Source organism: Arvicola amphibius, chromosome 2, assembly GCF_903992535.2.
Source record: "Arvicola amphibius chromosome 2, mArvAmp1.2, whole genome shotgun sequence".
NCBI classification, from domain to species: Eukaryota; Metazoa; Chordata; class Mammalia; order Rodentia; family Cricetidae; genus Arvicola; species Arvicola amphibius.
Window position 1 is genome coordinate 90,834,813 of NC_052048.2, and position 23,545 is coordinate 90,858,357.

General features: G+C 44.4%; 1 protein-coding gene across 1 annotated transcript; it reads left to right on the top strand.

The window, feature by feature from the left end:
* Positions 1-19,464, top strand: Matn3 (matrilin 3). Its single transcript, XM_038320855.1, has 8 exons — positions 1-208; positions 2,908-3,474; positions 6,250-6,375; positions 9,158-9,283; positions 11,776-11,901; positions 14,433-14,558; positions 16,003-16,113; positions 19,430-19,464. Exons 1-8 carry the CDS (start codon positions 1-3, stop codon positions 19,462-19,464), a joined length of 1,425 nt encoding a protein of 474 aa, XP_038176783.1.
* Positions 19,465-23,545: the final 4,081 nt, after the last annotated feature.

The window sequence follows — 23,545 nt, forward strand, 5'->3', positions numbered from 1 at the left end:
ATGTTGCTCCCAGCCCCCGCACGCCACCTCCCGGGACTTCTGCTGCTGCTCTGGCCCTTGCTGCTGTTGCTGCCCGCCGCCGCTCCAGGACCTTTGGCCCGCGCAAGCGTCCGCCGACTGGGGACACGTGTCCCTGGGGGCAGTCCGGGGCATCTCCCTGCTCTGGCGACTCCCACCCGAGCACCTTATTCTGGGGCCCGCGGTGCAGGTACAGTAAGGCAGACGGGGTACCGCTTCGTAGGAGAGGGAGTCATAGCCCAAGCTGGAGGCGGAAAGAGAGGCGGGGACCCCGGGACGCATGCCATATTCACCGAATGTTTCTTCATTCTAGCACCCCAAATGGTGTGCTAAAGGAGGCATGCTCCCGGCAATCCTATGCAAAAACTAAGGATCCGATAGCCAAGGGGCGGGGGTAGGAGTTGGAGGTGCAAGGTAATGCTCATGACCATGATAGCACCTGGTATCCTGAAATTCAGACTTCCTTGTGAGCTGGGAAGGGAGCACCGCGCACATGTGGGAGCTCCAGTCAGGGAATAAGATGAGGGCTCCCAGCTCTACCTGGCCCGGATTTCTTGGTTAGGGAGAGCAAACACTTCTTTGACACCCTGTTTGTCGTTATTTGGAAATCTCCATCTATTTTGCATTCGTTGTGTGAGCCTTTCTCCCTAAGGGTGGGGGTATAAATGGGGGGGGGGAGAGTCTAAAAGGAAGGCAAGATCTGGAAGAAGGGAGACTTAGAGGAGAATGCTGGAGGCAGGGTGGAGTGGGACTAGGAAGGAAAACCAAACTGTCATGTCCTGAAACTATATTGGTGCTTTACTCCGTTCTGCCCAAGACCCCAAGACCGAGTAATTCTGCTTATGCTTACTGGGCCCCCACTCCAACTCACGCTCTGCCAGATCGCCAAAGACACAGCCAGGTCTGGTCTTCGATGAACTATTCCATTAATTTTGCTCTGAGGAGAGCAAATCTACACGGAGAAGCTGATAGGTGTCCTTCATGTATGTCCACAGCACACACAGGGACCCCAAGACTTATCATGGTGAAATAACCCAGAATCAGCATCAGATCCCCTGGGGAAACTCAGAGCCCTAAGAAGTCAAGCAAGGGCTCCTTCCACTGTACAGCTTGCCAGGATCTCCTTAACATCTACAGGTTGTCTCTTCCTTACCCGAAGATCCAGCTCTAGTCTGTCTGGTCTTGAAAGAGGCTGTAGCAAATCCTGCTCCAGGTAACCAGGCTCATCTGGCCAGTGATGCTGTCAGACCAATTGGCATGGTTTGTCCCCTCCAGTGACTTGCTGGATATGCCAAGAATTGGCTCAGGAAACTCTTCCATCATCCATGATTTGGAGTTCCAGATTTAAAACAGCAAGAGCCAGCTACGTGTGGTCAAGCAGGGCTCGTGAGGGTTAAGTTGAGCCAGCTGGTTAGCTGGTTGCTTTAGGCTAGGGTAGAAGAGAAAGACTTTTCTATGGAAATAAACATGACTTGTTTTCTGCCCGGGGAGAATAGGACTGGGAGAAGGATGCTAGAATTTGCACACGGTGACCATGGCCCTTTATAGTCTGGCCTGCAAACCTGATCTCAGACAGCAATCTCTTGATAAATGCCACATTCTACTCGGCAAAATCACTTCAGCAACCAGGAATTGCTAAGCTTTATTGTTGGCTTTTACTGCTGACAAGACTGGCAAAGATGGGCAAAATTGTGGAATCTCTCCCTCTCTGTGTGTGTCTCTGTCTCTGTCTCTCCCTCGCTCTCTCCCCTCTGTCTTACATAGCCCAGGCTGGCCTCAAACTCACTATATAGCCAAAGATGACTTGAACTTCTGCTAGGATTAGGGGCAACGTGCCACCTCATCGTTGGTTTGAAGGACACCCGCTTGGGTGTTAGTGTAAGTGCTGTGTTACAAGGCTTGCACCATAGTGCTTTTTTCTTTCCACTTCCTCCGTGCAAAAATATACAGACCTATGTCCAGTGAAGATTTTCGACACGGATCCTCTTCCTTGCTCTCGATCCCTGAAAATCTTGAAGGAAATGGTGGCGCTGCTTAAAAAGGAGATTTGTAATTCCTCTTGACTTAAACAAATACATGACATATGGCATCTTTTGGGTGGTGGCTCAAAGTCAACGTGCAAACGTTGGCTGGGCACATGAGATGATGTTGATTTTTGTGGTGGAAAACATTGCCTCAGTGGGAGCAGCTGCTATGTACTGGAAAGGCCTTGGGACTAGGAGACAGGAGTCACGGAGGCCAGGCTTACTCCTCTGCTTATCAGGGTTTGCTCCCCTAAACCTCCACCAGATGTGTATGATGAAACCTCTGCACTGCCCAGTTCACAGGATCCTGTGTTGACATTCTACGATGCCTACAGGGCAATGTGGACTAGGAAAGAATAAATGGTGGTGAACATGTGTTGAGTGACTGGAGGGCACGAGATGCCTTGTGTAGAAAGGATGTCGGAGCTTTGAAGGTGAGGGTTCTTCTTTCCTGCCATTGCGGCAGATGTGTAGGCCAACCACAAGTAAAAAGAGGCAGAGAAGTGGCCGAGAGAGTCTAGGGGAGGAGGAGAGACGCCAGGTCATAGTCTGCGATCCTTAAAACAAGATACACTCCCAAAGATGGAAGGGCAGTAGCTGTGTGTTGTTACCCCATTGTCTCAGCTGTGACTCACATTTCAATGTGAATTCTCACTAGGGGATTCTGAAGGCCTGGTGTTTTCAACACTCAGAGCAAGGATGGCCTCCAGGAAGGAAGCAGGCAGTGATACTGCTGGGATTAAGGGATGTTACCAGACCTGGCTTCTCAGAATCCCAGAGTTCTCTGAGAGTGAGGTCTGTCCCATTTCTGATCGTGGTCTGACTGCCGCTTAGTCTTTTGTGTTCCTCACACCCTTCTTTGCAGGTGTTTGCAAGAGCAGGCCTTTGGACTTGGTGTTTATCATCGATAGTTCTCGTAGTGTCCGGCCTCTGGAATTCACCAAAGTGAAGACCTTTGTGGCCCGTATCATCGACACCCTGGACATCGGGGCAGCTGACACGAGGGTGGCTGTGGTGAATTATGCCAGCACTGTGAAGATAGAGTTCCAGCTCAACACCTACTCAAACAAGCAGGCCCTGAAACAGGCTGTGGCCCGGATCACACCCTTGTCAACAGGCACTATGTCAGGGCTGGCTATCCAGACAGCAATGGAGGAAGCCTTCACTGTGGAGGCAGGAGCTCGGGGGCCCATGTCTAACATCCCCAAGGTAGCTATTATTGTGACGGATGGGAGGCCCCAGGACCAGGTGAATGAGGTGGCTGCCAGAGCCCGGGCATCTGGTATTGAGTTGTATGCCGTGGGTGTGGACAGGGCAGATATGGAGTCCCTCAAGATGATGGCTAGCAAGCCCCTGGAAGATCATGTGTTCTATGTGGAGACCTATGGAGTCATCGAGAAGCTTTCTGCTAGATTCCAGGAGACTTTCTGTGGTAAGTTGGTAAGTCTTAGCTTCCAACTAACAAGGATGTTAGAGTTCATACATTGTGTACCTGGAAGTTGGTTTTGAAGGATTTATTTTTTTTAAGTTGTGTGTATGTGTGTGGGCATGTGCACATGAGGCAAGAAGCCTCAAATCCCCTGGAGTTGGAGGCAGTTAAAGTCACCCCAGATGGTCAATGGGCACCAAACTTGGGCCTTCTGCAAGGGAAGTATGTGCTCTTAACCGCTGAGCCAATGTTCCAGCCCCCTGGAAAAAGCAGTATATTCATTTTTTGGGAGAGGGTAGAAATTTTATGGAAGAATTAAACACATGCAATGCTTTTTTGGGAGGTCTCACTCTCTTTTTTTAACCAACCTAAACACATGGTGTTGGTTTAGAAATACAAGGCTGTACTATATGTAACTCGGTTTGTTCATAAAACCTTCATGTTTGCATTAAACATGTTAAGTTCTGGAAATAACCAGAATAAACAATCCTGCTGCTCCCTGATGGGGTCAGAAATAAAACCCCAAACCCAAAACCCAAACACTGAAACTCAAGACATCTCTTCAGAGCCCTCTTCTCCACCGTTAACACTCCTCCCCTCCCTCCAAATGTTTTCTTTAGCTTGACATCTCCAGATTTAACACTGCCTCTCTTGTTCTCCCTCAGAAGCCAGAGTGGTGTCTGCCCCTGGGAGGACCAGTGGGCTGGATCCCAATATCACTGTCCATGTATATGTAATGAAAGCTCATTTTCAGATTTGACTCTTTCTCTGCTTATTCTTTTGTGGAACAAACTGGATTATGGATGAGAAGGGTTGGGTTTTCTGATTCACTTAGATGCAAGGAACAGATTAAAAACAAATTATTTTGTTCATCTTCTATTCTTCCTTTTGGATGGAGTTTGAATATGATCATGCTAATTTTATTAGCATTTCTTTTTTTTAGCATGAATTAATCAGATGAAACTGTATGAATCTATTCTGTGCTGGAAGCCTTTTTATTTTGCTCAGGAAGTGACCTGGGTGTGATGGTAATGCCTGTAACCCCAGAACTTGAGAGGTGGAGTTCAAGGCCAGCTTCAGATATATCCTTAGTTTGAGGCCACCATGCACATGATGAGACCATGTCAAGAAAAAGAAAACAGAAATCTATTTTAAAAACTTTAGAAAAATAGAATTATGGTTTGTGGGTGTCACAATCTAAAAAATCATTTGGAGACGATCATTTGAAAGCCTCTGTGGGATTGTTGAAATGAGTGTGGACACTTGCAATTTAGGTGAACTCCTAAAACGACAGTTTGTGCCATGCGCATTCTGTATCTATTCATACTGACCACCACATACCAAGTCACAGAAACTGCTCTCAGTCTTCAGATACTATTATGGAACTGGTGAAAAAGACAAGCAAAGGAGCCAGTGGGTACAGTTGCAAACATCAATGAGACTCTATATCTAAATGAATGTGGAACTCAGGATCATCAGTGGGTCGGGAAATGGTAGATGAAATCTCAGCCTCATTGCGGTCATTCCTGGCTGAGATCCCCTTGCCTTCTGTGTCCCGGGACACTAGGCTTTCACAAGACACCATTGGCCATGATGGCAACTACTTGGCATTTAGTAGGCTCTAGAAAGAAAGTGCCTTTTTTTCTCTTTTTTTTCTTTTTCCCAGAAAACCCCCTTGAGCTGTGGGTGAGAGCTCTTCTGTCAGGGCTCTGGTCTGTGGCTAGGTTGGGTCTTAAAGTTAGCAACTAGGGGTGGGCTCCAAGGCTGTAATGTAGGGAGTGAGTGGCAATCTTTCCCTCACTTACAAAAGACCTGTTTGTTCTGGGGGCAGCAAGGCGGGGGGCTGTCCTCTCTGGAAAAAATGGCTGAGGGGCAGTTTGTTGTAGTCAACGGGCTGGAAAGATTATTGCATGAAAAGGCGCTCCTTGGGAAAATATTAGCCTTGTCCTATTGCCAAGGGCACCGGAGGCTGCGTTACCTGCTACAGGAGTGTTAAGTCTCCTCTAGCAGGCCTTGGCTTTATAGAAATGACTAAATTCATTGATTCATCTTTTAAAACACGTCACTGGACGCGCGTGTGTGTGGGAGGTGTCATTCCAATGAGATATAAATGTTTCCAGGAGCAAGGAGGTGGAGATATGATTTAGCCGACGTAATCTTCTACCTTTCTTTTTATCTCTTTGTGTTTATAATGTAAATCCATCATCTTTGAAGCTACTAAGAAGCCAAGTAGATATCTGGGCATTGGCCATGTGATGGGCATGCAGAAGGAAGCTGTTGGCTGGATGGCCTTGCACCATTTGTGTGCTCAAGCAGATCCACTGCCCAAGTGTGAGTTAGTTCCAGGCTGATAGGCTTGCTTGTGTTCCAGTGCCCTTTAGGCACAAAATGTGGAACTGTTGCAAGCAAGGTCCCAGCTACGCGGGGCCCTGTAGCTCATAGCACTCTTGAAGGTACGTTATTCTCCATAGCTCTTATGGTCGAGAGGCAGGAATCTGTCTCATGGGTATACAATCTGGCCAAATAAAACATCAAGTTGCCTGATTGTTTGATTCCAGCAACTCCAAATTCAGAACGTCCTTTCTCTTTTGAGAGATGGTATAGCCAGATCTATAATTCTAAATTTACAGCATCTCAAATCAAATATTTAATGCTCCCCCACCCCCTGTTTTAAATAGTGAAGTCAAAATGGAGTCAGAAAGAAACCTAGAGGCAGAAGGAAGTGACTAGAATGATCCTTTGGTATTGACGTAACTGCTGTGCCTGTTCTTTGACTAGCTCTGGACCCTTGTGTGCTTGGCACACACCAGTGTCAGCACGTGTGCATCAGTGATGGTGACGGCAGGCACCACTGTGAGTGCAGCCAAGGGTACACCTTGAACGCCGACCGCAAAACATGTTCAGGTGAGGCTTCCTTAGGGCGCAGTGGTGGAACAGGAGCTCTCTGACGCCTCTTCTCCAGGGGTGGGGTCTGTCTGAGCCTTTGACTTCAACCTCTTTCCTCCCGAGGGCCTTCTGGCAGATTTAGCACTGCTCAGCAGCTTTTCTTGATAGAGAACATGATAGAAAAGGGAGAACCTACTCAGGGCAGCCTAGCCTAGCACAGGCCTTGGTACTATTTTCTTTCTTTCTTTCTTTCTTTCTTTCTTTCTTTCTTTCTTTCTTTCTTCCTTCCTTCCTTCCTTCCTTCCTTCCTTCCTTCCTTCCTTTCTTTCTTTCTTTCTCTTTTTTGGTTTTTTTTTGTTGTTTGTTTGTTTTTTTTTTTTTGTTTTTTGTTTTTCGAGACAAGGTTTCTCTGTGTAGCTTTGATTTCTGTTTTGGAACTAGCTCTTGTAAACCAGGCTGGCCTCGAACTCACAGAGATTCCCCTGCCTCTGCTTCCTGAGTGCTGGGATTAAAGGCGTGCACCACCACCTCCCAGTTTGTTACTATTCTTAAAAAAAAAATTAAGCCAGGCAGTAGTGGCACATAACAGGGCTACACAGAGAAACCCTGTCTGAAAAAAACAAAAATCAAAACCAAACCAACCAACTAAACAAACAAACAAATAAAATAAAATAAATTTAAATTATATTTGTGTCCTTGTGTGGGTATGTGTGTGTGAGCGCAGGTACCCGAAGGTCTCCAGGTGTTGGGGTTCCCCTGCAGCTGGAGTTGCAGGTGGTGAGCCATTGCCTGTGCTGTTAGGAAGCAAACTTAGATTCTCTGCAAAAGCAGTATGCCTCCATAAACACTGAGCTGTCTCTTCAGCCCCTTCTTTTTCTAAAAATTAATATTTTAGGTTAGTATGCAGATCGGTTTGATCATAGCATCTTCATATGTGTGCGTCATTATACTTTGCTTTCATTTTTCTCTCCCTGCTGCCTTCCTCAGCCCTGCCTCTCTCCCCTTCTTCTCCCAGTTTAACACCCTTTCTGTTTCCCTAGGACACTCATCCCATTCCTCTCTCTCTGCTTCTCACCTCCCTCAAGATCTCTTCCTTTTCTCCCATGAACCCTTGGAGTTCTGTAACGTACAAACACACACGTCCAATTTTAGTAGATTCCTCATGAGAGAAAAGATGCAGTATCTTTCTGAATCTTTTTTCCCTCTTGTTTGACATAGTAATTTCCAGTTGCACCCATTTTCCTGCAAAAATCCTGGTTTCCGTTTTCCTTACGTCTGTGTAAGATCCCATTGTGTGTCTGTACCACATTTTCTTTTTTTTTTTTTGACATTTATAGCTTTTAATTGGTTAATCAGGATATGATTCTATCAGAAGATGAGGAACATCTGTTCTAAGTAGGTGACGTTTTTGATTTATTTGCATTTCCTAACATTTGCATTCAGTTGTGGTGGAAATATTTGCAGATAAATCATTAGCCAGAAGAAATCCCAGCAAAGCCGAAGCTTACTGAGAGGCCCTGAGCAAAGCATAGGCTAGCAGACGGGTAGGAGAGAGAGCTTTAATCCCAGGCAAGATGCTCTAAGGGGCTTCTCGTTTGTTACGTTAGGCTGTTTTTTTTTTTCCGTATATATATATTTTTTTTATTAAAAATTGCCATCTCCTCCCCTCTGTATCACATTTTCTTTATCTGTCCTTCTGCTGATGAACATTTTGGTGGGTTCCATTTCCTGGCTTCTGTGAACAGCTGTAAACGTGTTGTGTTGACTTAAGATCCTTACTCTGCTCGTTCTTCTCATTGTTATCGTTCTTAAAGAAGACACCGATAAAAGGAATGGTGGGAAATAAGGGATCCAAAACTCTTTAAATGTTTTCCTTTATTTTATTTTGTTGGTTTTTTGAGATAGGATTTCTTTATGTAACCCTGGCTGTCAAGGATTCACTTTGTAAACCAGATTGTCCTCGAACTCACAGAGATCTGCCTGCCTCAACTTCCCAGTCCTGGGATCAAAGGCATGCACGACCACCACCCTCTATTTTTCCAAATTTATATGCTAATTTATAAATTTATTTGAGTGTTATACACATAGACATCATCTTCATGCAGTGCTCATAGAGGCCAGAAGAGGGTGCCGGGTCTCTTGGTACTGGAGTTATAGACAGTTGTGAGCTGCCATTGGATGCTGGGAGTCGAACTTAGGTCCTTGGAAGCACAGCCAGTCTTCTTAGTCAGTGAACCAACAATTCAGCCCTGGGATCCAAAACTCTTGATACTTTTGGAGATTTGACACCTTTCCCTGGGTTTTATTTCATTAGACACAAGCACCCCAATTTTTCTCTAGGACAGTACACACTCATGGACACTAGAAGTAGAGAGAAAGGCTGAAGGCCCTGCTCAGTGGCATCTAAGTACCACACAGAGTCAATGAGGAACAGGAATTAGCCTTTTTACCCTTCTGTAAGCCTAGGAGAATTTTTGTGAAGAAAACCAACATCATTTAGTTCAAACTGCTAATTTTATAGTTAAGAAAATTGAGATGCAAAAAAAAGGAAGAGGTATATGTATCAGTGGGTCTACTGGTGAAGGAACAGGACCAGAGAGTAGGATCCAAATTCCATCAATGTCTGTGCTCACTCCCTCTGTTAGCGTGTGTGTGTGTGTGTGTGTGTGTGTGTGAGAGAGAGAGAGAGAGAGAGAGGAGAGAGAGAGGAGAGAGAGAGAGAGAGAGAGAGAGACTGCTAAGGGTTTGCTCACCTCATCCTTTCCATGTGTCCACATCTGCCATACTCATCTCTTGACAGCTATTGATAAGTGTGCCCTCAACACTCACAGATGCGAACAGATCTGTGTGAACGACAGAAACGGCTCCTACCACTGCGAGTGCTACGAAGGTTACACCTTGAATGCAGACAGGGCAACGTGTGCAGGTGAGTGGGCTGTGCACATGTTCACCTCTCAGCACGCCCAGTGTTGAAGGGGAAGCCTACGGCTGGAACTTGATCAGTTTTCCATTTTAGCCACCCTGGGGATTTTGTTTCTCTTCTTTTCTTTTCTTTTCTTTTCTTTTCTTTTTCTGGCTTTTCCCAGGCTGGCCTGGAACTCAGATATCCGCCTACCACCACTGCTCTGAAGGTCTGGAATTAAAAGTGTACACCACCTCTGCCCAGCTGTATAGTCTGTATAAAAAATCAGAAGTGGAGGGAGGGAAGGAGGAAAGGAGAGAGAGAGAGAGAGAGAGAGAGAGAGAGAGAGAGAGAGAGAGAGAGAGAGAGAGAGAGAGAACTCTGTAGTGGGGAACCTGGCCAATACCTTATCAAGTAATGAGAGATCAACATCACTAGAGATGACCTCATTGCTCTGGCAGCTTGGAAGTGGGGTGAGGGCTGCGGAATCACGGAGTCAGGATAAGTTAACCAGGAAGCAGATTCTGGAGACCAGCATGGGGTGCAGATCTAGCTTAATTCGGAAGTTCACTTGCACATATACATATATCATCCAATCAGCTAAGAACACACCGTGCTATTACCCAATGATCCCGAACAGCGTGTAGCCGGCATCATGGGATGGTGTACACGAGGAACAGCGTGTCCTGGCAGTGTGTAGTGGACAATGGGCAGGAAACAGGTAACACTCTGGGCTTGGTGCCGTTTTGTGGGTCTTCAATGTGCCCAGATCCCACTATGTGTCCTCTAGGATACTGGAGACCCTCCTCAGAGCAGCAGGAACCGTTTGCACTTCTCAGGTTCCCTGTCTTTTAGAGACACCAGCTGGACAGCAACTGTCCCCTCCCTCCCTGACAGTCTCACCTGATGTGGACAGCAACTGTCCCTCCCTCCCTGACAGTCTCACCTGATGTGGACAGGAACTGTCCCTCCCTCCCTGACAGTCTCACCTGATGTGGACAGGAACTGTCCCTCCCTCCCTGACAGTCTCACCTGATGTGGACAGCAACTGTCCCTCCCTCCCTGACAGTCTCACCTGATGTGGCAGCACAATTGGCATATTCTTGCTAAAGCTTTAGAAGCGTGAGGAGACCTCAGACAGACCCAAAGGGAGAGACTCTTAGTCCACCATGTTTTCCGGTCCTTCTCAAATGGGTCAAAGTCGTAAAAACAAAGGTAGACCAATGGAATGTCTCAGTATATGACAACTTCATGTCATGTGGGATCTTAGATTGGATCCTGGACCAGAAAATGGACATTAAGAGAAGAACTGGGAGCATCTGAATATTGAGTGATGATTAATCATCCTGTATCAGTGATTTTGGTTATCATACTAGACTTATCTAGATTATTGACATTTGGGAATAGAGGAAGTAAGTTTTTTAAAAAGCCTGAACTTGCCTTAAAAATGAAAATTTAAAAGTTAAAAAAAATAGATTAAAGCTGAATATGGTAGTTCATGGCTATCACCCCAGCACTTGGGTAGCAGAGGCAGGAGGGTCATTGTAAACTCCAGGTCTTCTTGGGCTATAGATGAGACTCTGTCTCAATCTTCCCCCACCAAAGTAGTTTAAAATATGTCAATACAAGTTTCTTCCCTTCTTTCTGGGTGTGGTGATCCATGACAGCAATCCCAATGTTCAAGAGGCTAAAGATTAGCCGGGCAGTGGTGGTGCATACCTTTGGTTCTAGCACTTGGGAGGCAGAGGCAGGCAATTCTCTGTGAGTTCGAGGCCAGCCTGGTCTACTGAGCAAGCTCCAGGACAGGCTCCAAAGCCACACAGGGAAACCCTGTCTTGGGGAAAAAAAGCTGAAGATTTCATGCCAGCCTTGGCTACATAGTAAGACCCTGTTGCAAAAACAAAAATGTATCTCTACTGTATCCATGCCTTTCTGTTGTGTATCTATATTTATCTGTATTTATTCTGTATTTATTTACCTACCTAACTATTGCCTATTCATTTATTTCTCACAGGTAAGTACACTGAATAAAGAATTAGGTCCCAGACTGTCATTCCACCCAAAATTACTTAGTCTCCTGGGACTCTTGTACCTTATTTATGAAACAAATGTTAAAATAGAATTTCTCCAAACTTTTTTTCCCCCTACTCCTGGATCTAGTGCAATTAGCTGCATAATTGACTGGTCTATTTCTGGGTTGGAATAAGTACAATAAACCTAAAAGGAATGCATTAAGTATTAATGAGATGCTTGAGTTATAAAACACTCAACACTGATGATATTGAAAGAAGAACTGAGTATAACGTCGGAGAATAATTATCATGTGTGAAAGATCTTATTAACTCTGCTAATTTCTAGTTAGAGCAAACAATGCTGACAGTTTTGCCTCGCTTCCAGCCAGCTTCCCTCTCCTATATTTCAAGCTGTTTTAAAGCAAGCATGTTTCTGTCTCTGGGTACTGAAAGACTCTTTGACTTCTAATTTTAAAATTTCCCTCTTGGACTCTCTTCTGGCAGCTCAGGATAAATGTGCTTTGGGTACACATGGTTGCCAACACATTTGTGTGAACGATGGAGCCGGGTCCCATCACTGTGAATGCTTTGAGGGCTATGCTCTGAATGCAGATAAGAAAACATGTTCAGGTAAGGTCCATTCCACAAACCCTTCCCAGCTTGACTCTTTCTATGGTGGTGAAATGAACCTGCACTTCGCAGGGAGAGAGGTTCTTGGGGGCAACTTAAAGACCCAGTCTCAGGAGTCTGGCCAGCTTACATGCTTAGAAGCATGTTGCCCAGGGGGTTGGTGAGTTCATTGGCTTTTCCAAACATAATAACTTCAGAAAATTACTGGGAAATGGGTAGGGAATGGGGGATATGAGAAACGCTAATGATATATGGGGTCCCCATCCAGGAAAAAATTTAGAACCCTGTACACTGGGCACTTTTTAAGCAAATAGAGGAAGTCAGATGGACAGTAATTATTTGCTATGATAGGCTGAACTGATCTTTTTCCAGTTAAAACTTGGCCCCGGGGACTTTGCTGTAGTGTTGATCTTTAAGCTGAATTCTTTTAGCAAAGGAGACTTTGTGAAGGGTTGACTTAGACCCACACAGGCCTTCCAAGGTGTTGGAAGCGGGGACATTCTTGACTGTTTCTAGCTGATCAATCTTAGTGACTCAGGCCTTGTGACTTGGCTAACGAGCCCCTGCCGGGACCATTAATCCTCATTAATTTGATTTAGGTTCGCTGGTGGAACAGGGCGGCATTTATACACATCAAAGCTGTCCATCTGGAGAGGCATTTCTTGCTCTCGAGGTGCTGCTGAGTTTGGCACATTAGCGCTTTCAGAACTGTTCCATCTGCTCCTCTTCCTCGGGGAACTAGATGCAGTGGGATCTTGTCAAGATAAATGAAGGGACGTGGCACATCGCTGGCTCTCTTGCTTTTTTGCTTTTTTTTAAAAAAAATTTTGTTTTTGTTTCTGTGAGACCATGATTCCTGCATCCCCAGCTGACCTGAAACTCACTGTGAAGCCCAGTTTGCCTCAATTTGCAGTAACCCTGAGTGCTGGGTTACCGTTTGTTGAGTGCATGGGTACCACACGCCTGGCTCTTCCCTCTTTAAGAAATGAAATCAGACATGGCTTCTAATCCTAGCCACTATGGAGATGGGAGCAGGAGGACTACGATCAATCAGTACAAGACAAGAAACAAGTACAGGGCTTTGGCCCTTGTAATGGCAGAGAAAGAATCTATGTCGGTCTGGAACCTTTCTGGGTTCAATAAACTCTTTTCACTTGTCCTAGGCCATTGGACACAGGACCCACAATGTGGTGCCTCCTTTGTTCCCCACTCAAGTTTGGGCATGCTACCTTTATCTCTGAAATGCTATTTATGTGATAAGTAGAGCACTTCAGGATTTAATTGAATATATCATCATTAATCTTATTAAGTTATTGTTTTTCTTTTTCCCTATGAGAAAAAGAGAGAGGAAGGGAGGGAAGAAGATAGATAGATAGATAGATAGATAGATAGATAGATAGATAGATAGATAGATAGATAGATAAAACGAACATTAGTGTTCAGGTCACCAATGTTTTTGTCCCACCTCGTAAGGTATCAGTGGTTGGTCTTTAGGCAATACAATCCTGTGTGTGTGTGTGTGTGTGTGTGTGTGTGTGTGTGTGTGTGTGTAGCATCAAACTTAGCTCCACAGACAATGATGTCTGAATTAGTGATTTCCTTCATGGCTGTGACAAAATGCCCAACCCAAGCACCTGAATGCAGGAAGGAAGGAAGGAAGGAAGGAAGGAAGGAGGGAGGGACGGAGGGAGGGAGGGAGGGAGGGAGAAATGGGAGGGAGGGAGAGATGGGAGGAAGGAAGGAAGGAAGGAAGGAAGGAAAGAAGGAAGGGAGGGAGGGAGGGAGGGACGGAGGGAAGGAGGGAGGGAGGAAGGAAGGAAGGAAGGAAGGAAGGAAGGAAGGAAGGAAGGAAGGAAGGGAGGGAGGGTTTATTCTCTCCACAGTTGGAGGGTGTAGTCTGTAATGTTGGGGAGGCCACAGCAGCAGGAGCTTGAAGCAGCTGGTCCCCCTGGAGCTGATAGTTAGGGAGCAGAGAGAGATGAAAGCTGGTGCCCAGTTAGCCTTTTTTTTTTTTTTTTTCTTCAGTTCAGTTCTGGACTCCAGCCCGTAGAAACGGTATCACCCATATCTCTAGTGACTCCTCTTATCTCAATTAGCACTCTCTAGAAACTCCTTCACAGACGTGACCCCAGGGATTCTAGATTCAGTCAAGCTGACTATCAGGGTTAACCACCACAGGCTTCTTAGTCTATTATTTTTTATGATGATCTATAAACAGCATTGATAGGTTTCAGAAATGCCTATGGTAAGCTCTGTATTACCATTAAGGCTCAGTGCCCTCCAGTATATTGGGAAGGAGAGAAGAGTAGTCCCCTCTGACAGCTGCCAGAGAGCAAAGGGGAAGGAACAGCCAGGCATAGCATGGGGAGGAAAGCCATTTCTTCTTCCTGGAACACAAATCCGGGTGACGACTCAAGGCTCCACTCTCAGCGCTGACTGGAACCAACAAAGCTTTGTATTCCAGAAGTTTGTGTTTAGGGTTCTATTTAACTAACAGGTAAACCTTTTCTTTCCTGCATGGCTTGGGTCAGTCCGAGACAAGTGTGCGCTGGGCACTCATGGCTGCCAGCACATCTGTGTGAGCGATGGGGCGGCATCCTACCACTGTGATTGTTTCCCTGGCTACTCCTTGAATGACGACAAGAAGACGTGCTCAGGTGAAGATGGGTCCTCTAAGTAGATTTCGTTCTAGGAAAAATCAATCTAGGAAGAACCACTTTTTTTTTTAAATTTATCATATTGAGTTGCTGTCCTCTTCTGCCACACAGTCTACTTTCTATAATTTGATCCCATTTTCTTCTCTCATTTTTCTTTCGAATTAATGTCTCAGTCTGCTTTTTATTGCTATTGTGATAAAATATGCATAACAGCAAATTTACTAGTCTGACCGTTTTCAAGTGTTGCATGTCAATGGTCGCCACGGTTCATCTTCAGAGTCTTTTACCCTCCTGTCTAATGCTCTGCAGTCACAGGAGCGTGACTGGGGACTTGCCAGTTTCCCCCAATGCAATGAGGGCTTTGATAGGCATCCTTAGATCAATTTAGGGGTGCACTGATTGCCTCTTTCACAGTCTTGCAGTGCACTCAATACTGCATTTTGCTCTTTCCACTTGTTTACGTCGCCTTTAATTTCTTCCAACAGTGTTTTGTAATTTCCAGTGTACAAGTCATATACCTGAAAACATTCCTAAGTGTTCCATTCTTTTTTTTAATCTTATTGTGAATGGATCTCTGTTGGAGGAGGCTGCTTGCTCATTTACCAGCTGCTCAGCCCCGAAATAATCACACAGAAACTGTATTAAGTTACTGCTTGGCCCATTAGCTCTAGCTTCTTATTGGGTAACTCTTACATCTTAATTTAACCCATTTCTGTAAATCTGTGTATCACCATGTGACTGTAGTTTACTGGCTAAAGTTTCAGCGTCTGTCTCCAGTGAGGCTACATGGCTTCTCTCTGTCTCCGCCTCCTTTCTCCCAGCATTAAGCTTATTTTCCCCACCTAACTCTTTTCCCCTATAGCTCTGCTATAGGCCCAAAGCAGTTCCTTTATTAACCAATGATAGTCACAACATACAGAGGGGACATAACCATATTGGGTGTACTGGAACTCACACTGTAGACCAGGTTGGCCTTCAACTTACAGAAATTCCCCTGTCTCTACCTCCTGAGTGCTGGGATTAAAGGCGTGCACCACTACCTTGTGGCTGTCTTGTTTCTTTGTCTCTGGCTTCACCAACCACCTTTAAAAGCTTTGGGTCATGGCTGATTTTGGACAAAGACAAAAGCATGAAGAAAAATACAATGAACTCTCATATAAGCCTAACCCAGTTTTAACAAATATAAACATTTCCCCAACCTTTCCTAATGGAGTCTTTTGTGAAATTAACTTTAATATTTTCTTTCTTATTTGTTTTTAGATGATTTTACCTCCTGAAAGATGCTTTTACATAGGTGGCAATGTTGAAGTGAATTACAGATTTCCTGATTTCTATCATTCCTTTGCTTTTCCTCTTATGCTAGGCAGGTGTTCTACACCCCCACCCCTACTTCGTTGTAATCACTGGTTAGCTGTAACATTTTGTACATTGTTATTGTCTTCAGACATTGAGGAAGCACGAAGCCTCATTTCCATAGAAGACGCTTGTGGCTGTGAAGCCACACTGGCTTTCCAGGAGAAGGTCAGCTCCCATCTCCAGAAGCTGAACACCAAACATATCCTTTCTGAGAGGTTTTCTTCCTCGCACTAGATGACTAAAAGCAAGGGGAGGAGGGGGGAGGAGGAGGAGGAGGAGGAGGACGGAGGAGGAGGAGGAGGAGGAGGAGGAGGAGGATCCGGAGAAGTACAGAAGGAAGAAGAAGAAGAAGAAGAAGAAGAAGAAGAAGAAGAAGAAGAAGAAGAAGAACGAAGAGGAGGAGGAGGGGGGAGGAGGAGGCGAGGGAGGAGGCGTTGCGGAGTGATGCTGGAGGGGGAGGAGGAAGAAGACTCGAATACCGAATCCGACTCCTTATTCTTATTCTTCTCTTGTCTCTTCCTCTTCCTCCTTTTCCTTCTCCTCCTTCTCTTCTTCTTCCTCCTTCTTCTCCCCTTTCCCTTCTCCTTTTTTCTTTTTTCTGAGACAAGGTCTCATATAGTCATGGATAGCTTCCAACTTGCTATGTAGATGAAGATGGCTTGAAACTTCTGGTTTTGCTAACTCCACCTCCCAAGTGCTGGGATTATAGGTGTGGTACCACCATGCCTGGTTTTATGAGGTACTGGGGATTAAACCCAGGGATTCAGGCAGGCTAAGCAAGCATTCTCTCTTATCAACTATGCTACAACTCAGGCCCTGTCTTCTTTTAAATTTTTGTTTATAAATTTCAATTTCTGACTTATACATTAACTGTACTGCAATAGACATTGTGCTAATGCCATGGCTGTGACTTCTAGAAGCCAACCTAGATACTACAACTGAGCCAAACATTTTAGGATACTCTACCAGCAAGTATCTTATTCATTAGTGTAAGTTAAGCAATGGTAATGTATTTGAAAAGAATTCAAGCCAGGTGGTGGTGGCACACACCTTTAATCCCAGCACTTGGGAGGAAGAGGCAGGCATATCTCTGTGAGTTCAAGACCAGCCTGGACTACACGAGCTAGTTCCATTCCAGGACAGGCTCCAAAGCCACAGAGAAACCCTGTCTTGAAAACCCCCCAAAAAAAAAGAAAAGAAAAGAAAAGAATTCAGAGTTCTTTTTCAATGGCACAATAGATCATTTTTACTCATTCAACAGTTTTTTTTGTTTTTTCTTTCTTTTCTATTATTACTTTAAAAAATACCAATCCAAGTTCTCACTCCCTCCCCTCCTCCCAGTCCCCTCCCTCTCCCTCCACAGACCCTCCCCCTCACCCCTCCAACCCTAAGGGAGTGCCATGCACCCCACCCTGTAGAAAGGCCTTCCCTACTACATCTAGGTTGAGCAAGGTTTGCATCCAAAGAGAATAGAATCCCATGAAGCCGGCATATGCAGTGGAGGCACATCCCAGTGTCAGTGTCAGTGCCCCCTCAGTCTGCCCCAGCTGTCAACCCCCTTCAGGAGGGCTTGGTTGTTTCCATGCTCGTTCACTCCCAGTCCGGTTGGAGTTGGTGAGCTCTCATTAGCTCAAGCAAACTGTCTCAGTGGATGAACCCCTCATGGTCTTGAATTTCTTGCTCATACTCTCATTCCTTCCACTCTTCAACTGGATCTTGGGAGCTCAGTCCAATGCTCCGGTGTGGGTCTCTGCCTGTTTCCATCTGTTTTTGGATGAAGGTTCTATGGTGATATTTAAGATAATCATCAGTCTGGCTACAGGGTAAGGTCAGTTCAGATACCCTCTCCTCTACTGCTTAGGGTCTTAGCTGGGGTCATCTCCGTGGGTTCTTGGACATTTTTCTAGAGCCAGGTTTCTTGCTAACTCCATAATGGCTCCCTCAATCAAGATATCTCTTTCCTTGCTCTCATATCTGTCCTTCCTCCATCTCGACTATCCCATTCCCTCAAGTTCTCCTCAACTCCCCCATTCTCTTCTCCCCTCCCTTCTACTCCCTGACCCCTGCTCCCCAATTTTTGTCTGATTCTAATTTCCAGGTGGGTCTATATATGTTTTTCTTTGGGTTCCCTTTATTACTTAGTTTCTCTAGCATCCTGAAGTATAGGCACGTTGCCTTTTGTTTATGACTAGTATCCACTATGAGTGAGTACATACCATATTTGTTTTTTTGGGGTCTGGGTTACCTCACTCAGGATAATGTTTTCAACATTTAAATGTAAAAACTGCATATTTCTTTCCCTAGTGCTTTTTTTCCCCCAGGGTTTCCCATGTAGCAGTGTAACAACAGTCCTGGCTGTTCTGGAATTCACTCTGTAGACTAGGCTGGTCTTGAATTTATGCAGATTTGCCTGCCTCTGCCTCCCAAGTGCTGGGATTAAAGGCTTGTGCTACCACTGCCCAGCTTCCTAGTACTTTTAAATAGCACTTTATGTGCCTAATTGAGCTCATACATAACTAAGTATGATTCCTTAAAGTAACATTTTTATTTTTTAATTTAATTTTTATTTCATGTGTGTTGGTGCTTTGCCTCTTTGCATATCTGTGTGAAGGTGCCGGATCCTCTAGAACTGGAGTTACAGACAGTTGTGAGCTGTTGTGTGGGTGCTGGGAATTGAACTTGGGTCCTCTGGAAGAGCAGCTAGTGCTCTTAATTGCAGAGCCATTTCTCCAGCCCATTTAAAAGTAACTCTTAGCTCAAAATCTTCCTATGTCCAGAAAAAAATCGGTCGATCTATTGGATGTTGAATCTCAGATGACACATGGTTATACAATTTGGTAAGCCAAGATGTCAAGAAATGGTTTTCAAAACGTAACATGACACCGTCTCGCATATTTCAAAGTTAGTACTCCAAGCACTAGCTCTGGAAAAGAACTTTATCTCAGCATTGCTCAACGTAACAACTCTATTCCCATACACCTCAGAGGAATGGAATTCAGATGGGGATGGGCACTTTGAAGGAGGTATGGGATGGGCAGCATGGCAGGAATCAGCTTCCAAGCCTTCCATATGCATACGATGGTGTTTGTCCTTAGCCAGTGTTCGCTTTCTCCAGAGTAGTATTGCCATTCTCCTCACCACACGTGGAAGAAATCTTTCTCTTCTCTCATCTATTGAAGGTTTTTCAGTAATGTAAAATCTAGAAGTGCAAAACTCCAGAGAGTCAAACCAAGGGATAGCTCAACAATTCCTTTAAATCAAGACTTCATAAGCATTACTCTCCACTGAGAGATATTGCTCCAATTCAGTTTTGGGTGAGAAAAAAAGAATTGAAGACCTCTGCAGGAGTGTAGTTTTATGATGAATTTTTGAATTTTAGATTAGGCTTTTGATGAGATAATTATTCTGTTCACTTATAGTGGGACATAATTTTCTTTTGTGTGGAAGTGTTTGAAGCACGCTTATATTTTCTAACGTGTTAAACATAAGTCACTTTGGCCTTAACGTCTAGCCACTTGACAGCATTTTAAAGAAGTTACAAGTTAACTGAATATGGACAAGTACATCGTCAAGCTGCTCAGAAATTCCCGCCTGGAAATGGGGAGTGCTTAGTATATGCAATATGTATTCTTTAATACACTTTATGTCCGACGTCCCTGCTAATAATCTGCCACTATAAATGCTTGCCTGTTATTCAGTAAACAGTATAAGGGTTTCCTGGAGGATCATTTTTCAAGGAAATAAATGTGCAGACCTTTATAAAGAGCTTTAATGCCTCTAAGCTATGACTGTGAAATCATTAATAAGATGAAAAGTGAAAAATTCAATGTTTTGTTATCAACTGATTGAGCCTTGTAAGTTTTAAATGTTTATATTAATAAGGTGATCACATTCACAAAACCTTGTCTCTTTTCTCTTGGTCATATTTATAATACAAACCAGCTTTACTATTGAGAGTGCAAATTTTATGAATATATAAAACGTTCGAATAATTAAACTGAGATGAATATATTTAGAGTTGTTTAATACTTTTGTTTTTTGATGAAATGTTATTGAAGGGATTATAATACAATAAATAATATAAAACAATCAAGGGATTATAATGCATGTATCTAAAAATAATTTACAGAGATTAAGTGACTGCTACATCACACTTTTAATTCATTAATGCCACAGAAATGAACAACTAAAGAGAACCGGATATAAACTTAGGGTGCTAAGATTTTTGTCAAGGGAAAAAAACCCTGAATTCTATCATTTTGTTTTAGCATGTAAATGACAAAATTAGGTATTTATAAAACTAGTGTAACAAGCAACAAGATCTAAGACTATCTTTTAAAAAATGTTGGTAATAAACCTAATTTTTTAAACTCAGAATATACCTAATACATGTACTTTTTAAGTGTAGCTTGTAACTTTTGGAATAAAACAATTCTCTAAACTTTGGGCTACTTGATCTGTTTTGGTTTGTATTGTTTTTAATATAATAAAAGTTCCTATCCTTCTATACTGATGTCATGGCTGATTTCTTTTGATGGTTCTTGTTATACTTTCTATTAAAAGTATGTGTGTTGAACTGAAGTAGTAATTCTTGAATATGTAACAGGTGAGAAACAGAAAGAACAAAATGAAGATACGCCTTCAATAATTTTATCTCACACTGTTTTGAGGCCTCAAATGTCAGTCAGTTCAGGGCAAATGGCAAGGAAGATCCTAAATAAACTCAGTGAAATATTTAATTATAAATTTCGGTGTTCCCTTGAGTGTGAGTGTCTATGGGTGCATCTGTGCCGTGCCACAGTGCACAAGTGGAAGTCTGAGAACTAATATTTGCTTCTCTCCTTCCAGCATCTGTGTCTGAGGAACCCAACTCAGGCCATCAGGCTTGGAGGTGGGTGCCTTTCCCTGATGAGCCGCCTTTGGCTAGCCCCTCACTGTGACAATTCTAGACACACATAGAATGAATGAACTTTGATCACACCCACCTCCATTTCCTGTTTCCACTCTTTTTTTTATGGTGAAAAAGTGTATATTTAGAATTAGCTGGCTGGGCTCAGTTTAGATGATTCCAATTTTGTTGGCAACATCCAGAGCATCATAATCAGGAGCCAACCGGATATACATACGCCTTCTTCTCTCCGTCGGGCCTTATGACTTTGTGACTTTGGCCACATCGATGTCATAGAGTTTCTTCACAGCCTGTTTGATCTGGTGCTTGTTGGCCTTGTCGTCCACAATGAACACAAGTGTGTTGTTGTCTTCTGTCTTCTTCATGGCTGACTCGGTGGTCAGGGGGAATTTGATGATGGCATAGTGGTCAAGCTTGTTCCTCCTGGGCACGCTCTTCCAGGGGTATTTAAGCTGCCTTCGTAGCCGCAGGGTCTTGGGCCGCCGAAAGGTGGGCGTTGTGCGGATCTTCTTCTTTTTGTGGCTGTGGACGCCTTTCAGCACTGCCTTCTTAGCTTTCAAGGCCTTCGCTTTAGCTTTGGCTTTGGGAGGGGCAAGAGCTTCCTTCTTCGCTTTCGGTGCCATCTTGACGAAAAGGCCTGTTTCCACTCTTGTATTCTCCTTCTGCTCTTTCTCTTCCTCTTATCTAAAACTCACTTTACTATTCTCTGCACCTCCCAACGAACAAGGAAAACCATGTGATACTTGTCTTCCTGACTTATTTTGCTTAACATGATTTTCACTTCTCTCTGCATTCCTGCAAATGATATTATCTTCTTGATGGCTGAATAATAATCCAGTGTGTATACACGCCACCTTTTTAATCCATTGATAGGCACCGAGTCTGACTGTTCTGCTTGTCTATTGTAAATGATGATGTGTTAAATACAAATGTATAGGCATTTCCTATTGTGTGTTGTCTTGGATCCTTTGGGTATGTACCCAATACTGGCATGGCTGGATAGTATGATGGATATATTTCTAGGGTTTTTTTTGTTGTTGTTGTTGTTTGTTTTTTAAGGAGCCTCCCTACGGAAGGCAAAACAACCAGGACTCTTACATTGTAGACGTGGTGAGACAACAGCATGAGGTCAAAGACTTCAAAGGTTGTGTGCTCTGGATGGGAAAAGACTCCAATGGGGAAATTAACACTTCTGTGTAAAGCACATGCTATACTATATAAGACAACGTTGATAGCTGCAGATTAAGATAAAGAGAAATCCATAAATAATAAAAAAAATAATGAGACCAAATAACTCTACAGGAGTGGTGGGGCTTTGTTAACATTCAGGTTTCCAAAAATGACAACAGGGGCATGGGAAATTGGCTCAGCGCATGAAGTGGTTGCTGCAGACATGAGAACCCACATTTGGATTCCCAGCAACTCCAAGAGCCTGGTTAGCTGTGGTTCAACTATCAGGATTGGGATTTGGGGGCAAGTGGTCCTGGGGTGCGTGGACTGGGCAGTCGAGCCCAAATGGTGAGTTCCAAGTTTATTGAGCGATGATCCCGCCGTAGGAGGGGGTTAGAAGATGGCACATGGTGTGAATTTCTGATCTCCACATGTGTGCCTCCACCCCTACTCATGGTGAGAAGATGTCTAAAAAAGTTAAGAAAACTATACAAAAGTCGCTCTCCAGACAGAAAAAGCCCAACAGCTCGATTTTTTAAAATGAGAGGGTATGCTTCAATGCAATTATAGCTTTAATGACTCACAGGTCCTTCGCCCTCCTTTTATAAGGGCTGTTGGGGTTTGTAAGGTGTTTTAGGTATTCTGTGCTGGCTAGTCTTATGTCAGCCTGACACACTAACTAGAGTGATCGGAAAGGAGAGAACCTTAACTGAGAAAAAGCCTCCATAAGATCCGGCTGTAAGGCATTTTTTAGTGATTGATGTGGGAAGACCCAGCCCACTGTGGGTGATGCCATCCCTAGGCTGGTGGTCCTGGGTTCTGTAAAAAAGCAGATTGAGCAAGCCATGGGAAGCAAGTCAGTAAGCAGCACCCATCCAAGGCCTCTGCATTTACTCCAGTCTCCAGTCTGCTGCCCAGTTTGAGTTCCTATCCTGACTTCCTTCAGTGATGGAATACAATGTGGATGTGTAAGCATAATAAACCCTTTCTTTCCCAACTTCCTTTTTGGTCAGTGTTTCATCCTAGCAACAGAAACCCTAAGGCAGATTCCAAAGCAAAATAAAATAGTACCTACTCCTAAATTGCTTTCGAAGGTTCTGCAGGTCCCTCCCTCAAAGGAGAAGGCAACCATCAAAATGCACATCTGCACGGCCATTTATTTGTTCAGTGGTGAAGCCTATCAAATGCAACAAAGCGTCTTTTCTTTTCAAAGATGTTGGGCCGGGGTGGGAGTTGGGGGATGAGATAGAAAACACAGACTTCTCAAGACCTTTTGGGAAGGGGCTCCATTCTTTAGCCTATACTGACACCTGATGCGCGCGCCTGTCCAGGTGTAGCGTGGCGGTGAAGCGTAGCGGCGCTGGTGATGGGGGCGAAGGCAGGGCGCTAAGCAGGTAGCTGGCCAACGGGGTACACATCCAACGGCACCGGCCGACCTCGCCCCAGACCGATTCCACAGCAATCCATCGCCCGCGCAGGCGCACGACAGCCAGAGCAGGCTAGAGGGCCACACCGGAAGTTCTCTTAGCGCCCCGGATGCGACTGGGTGGTG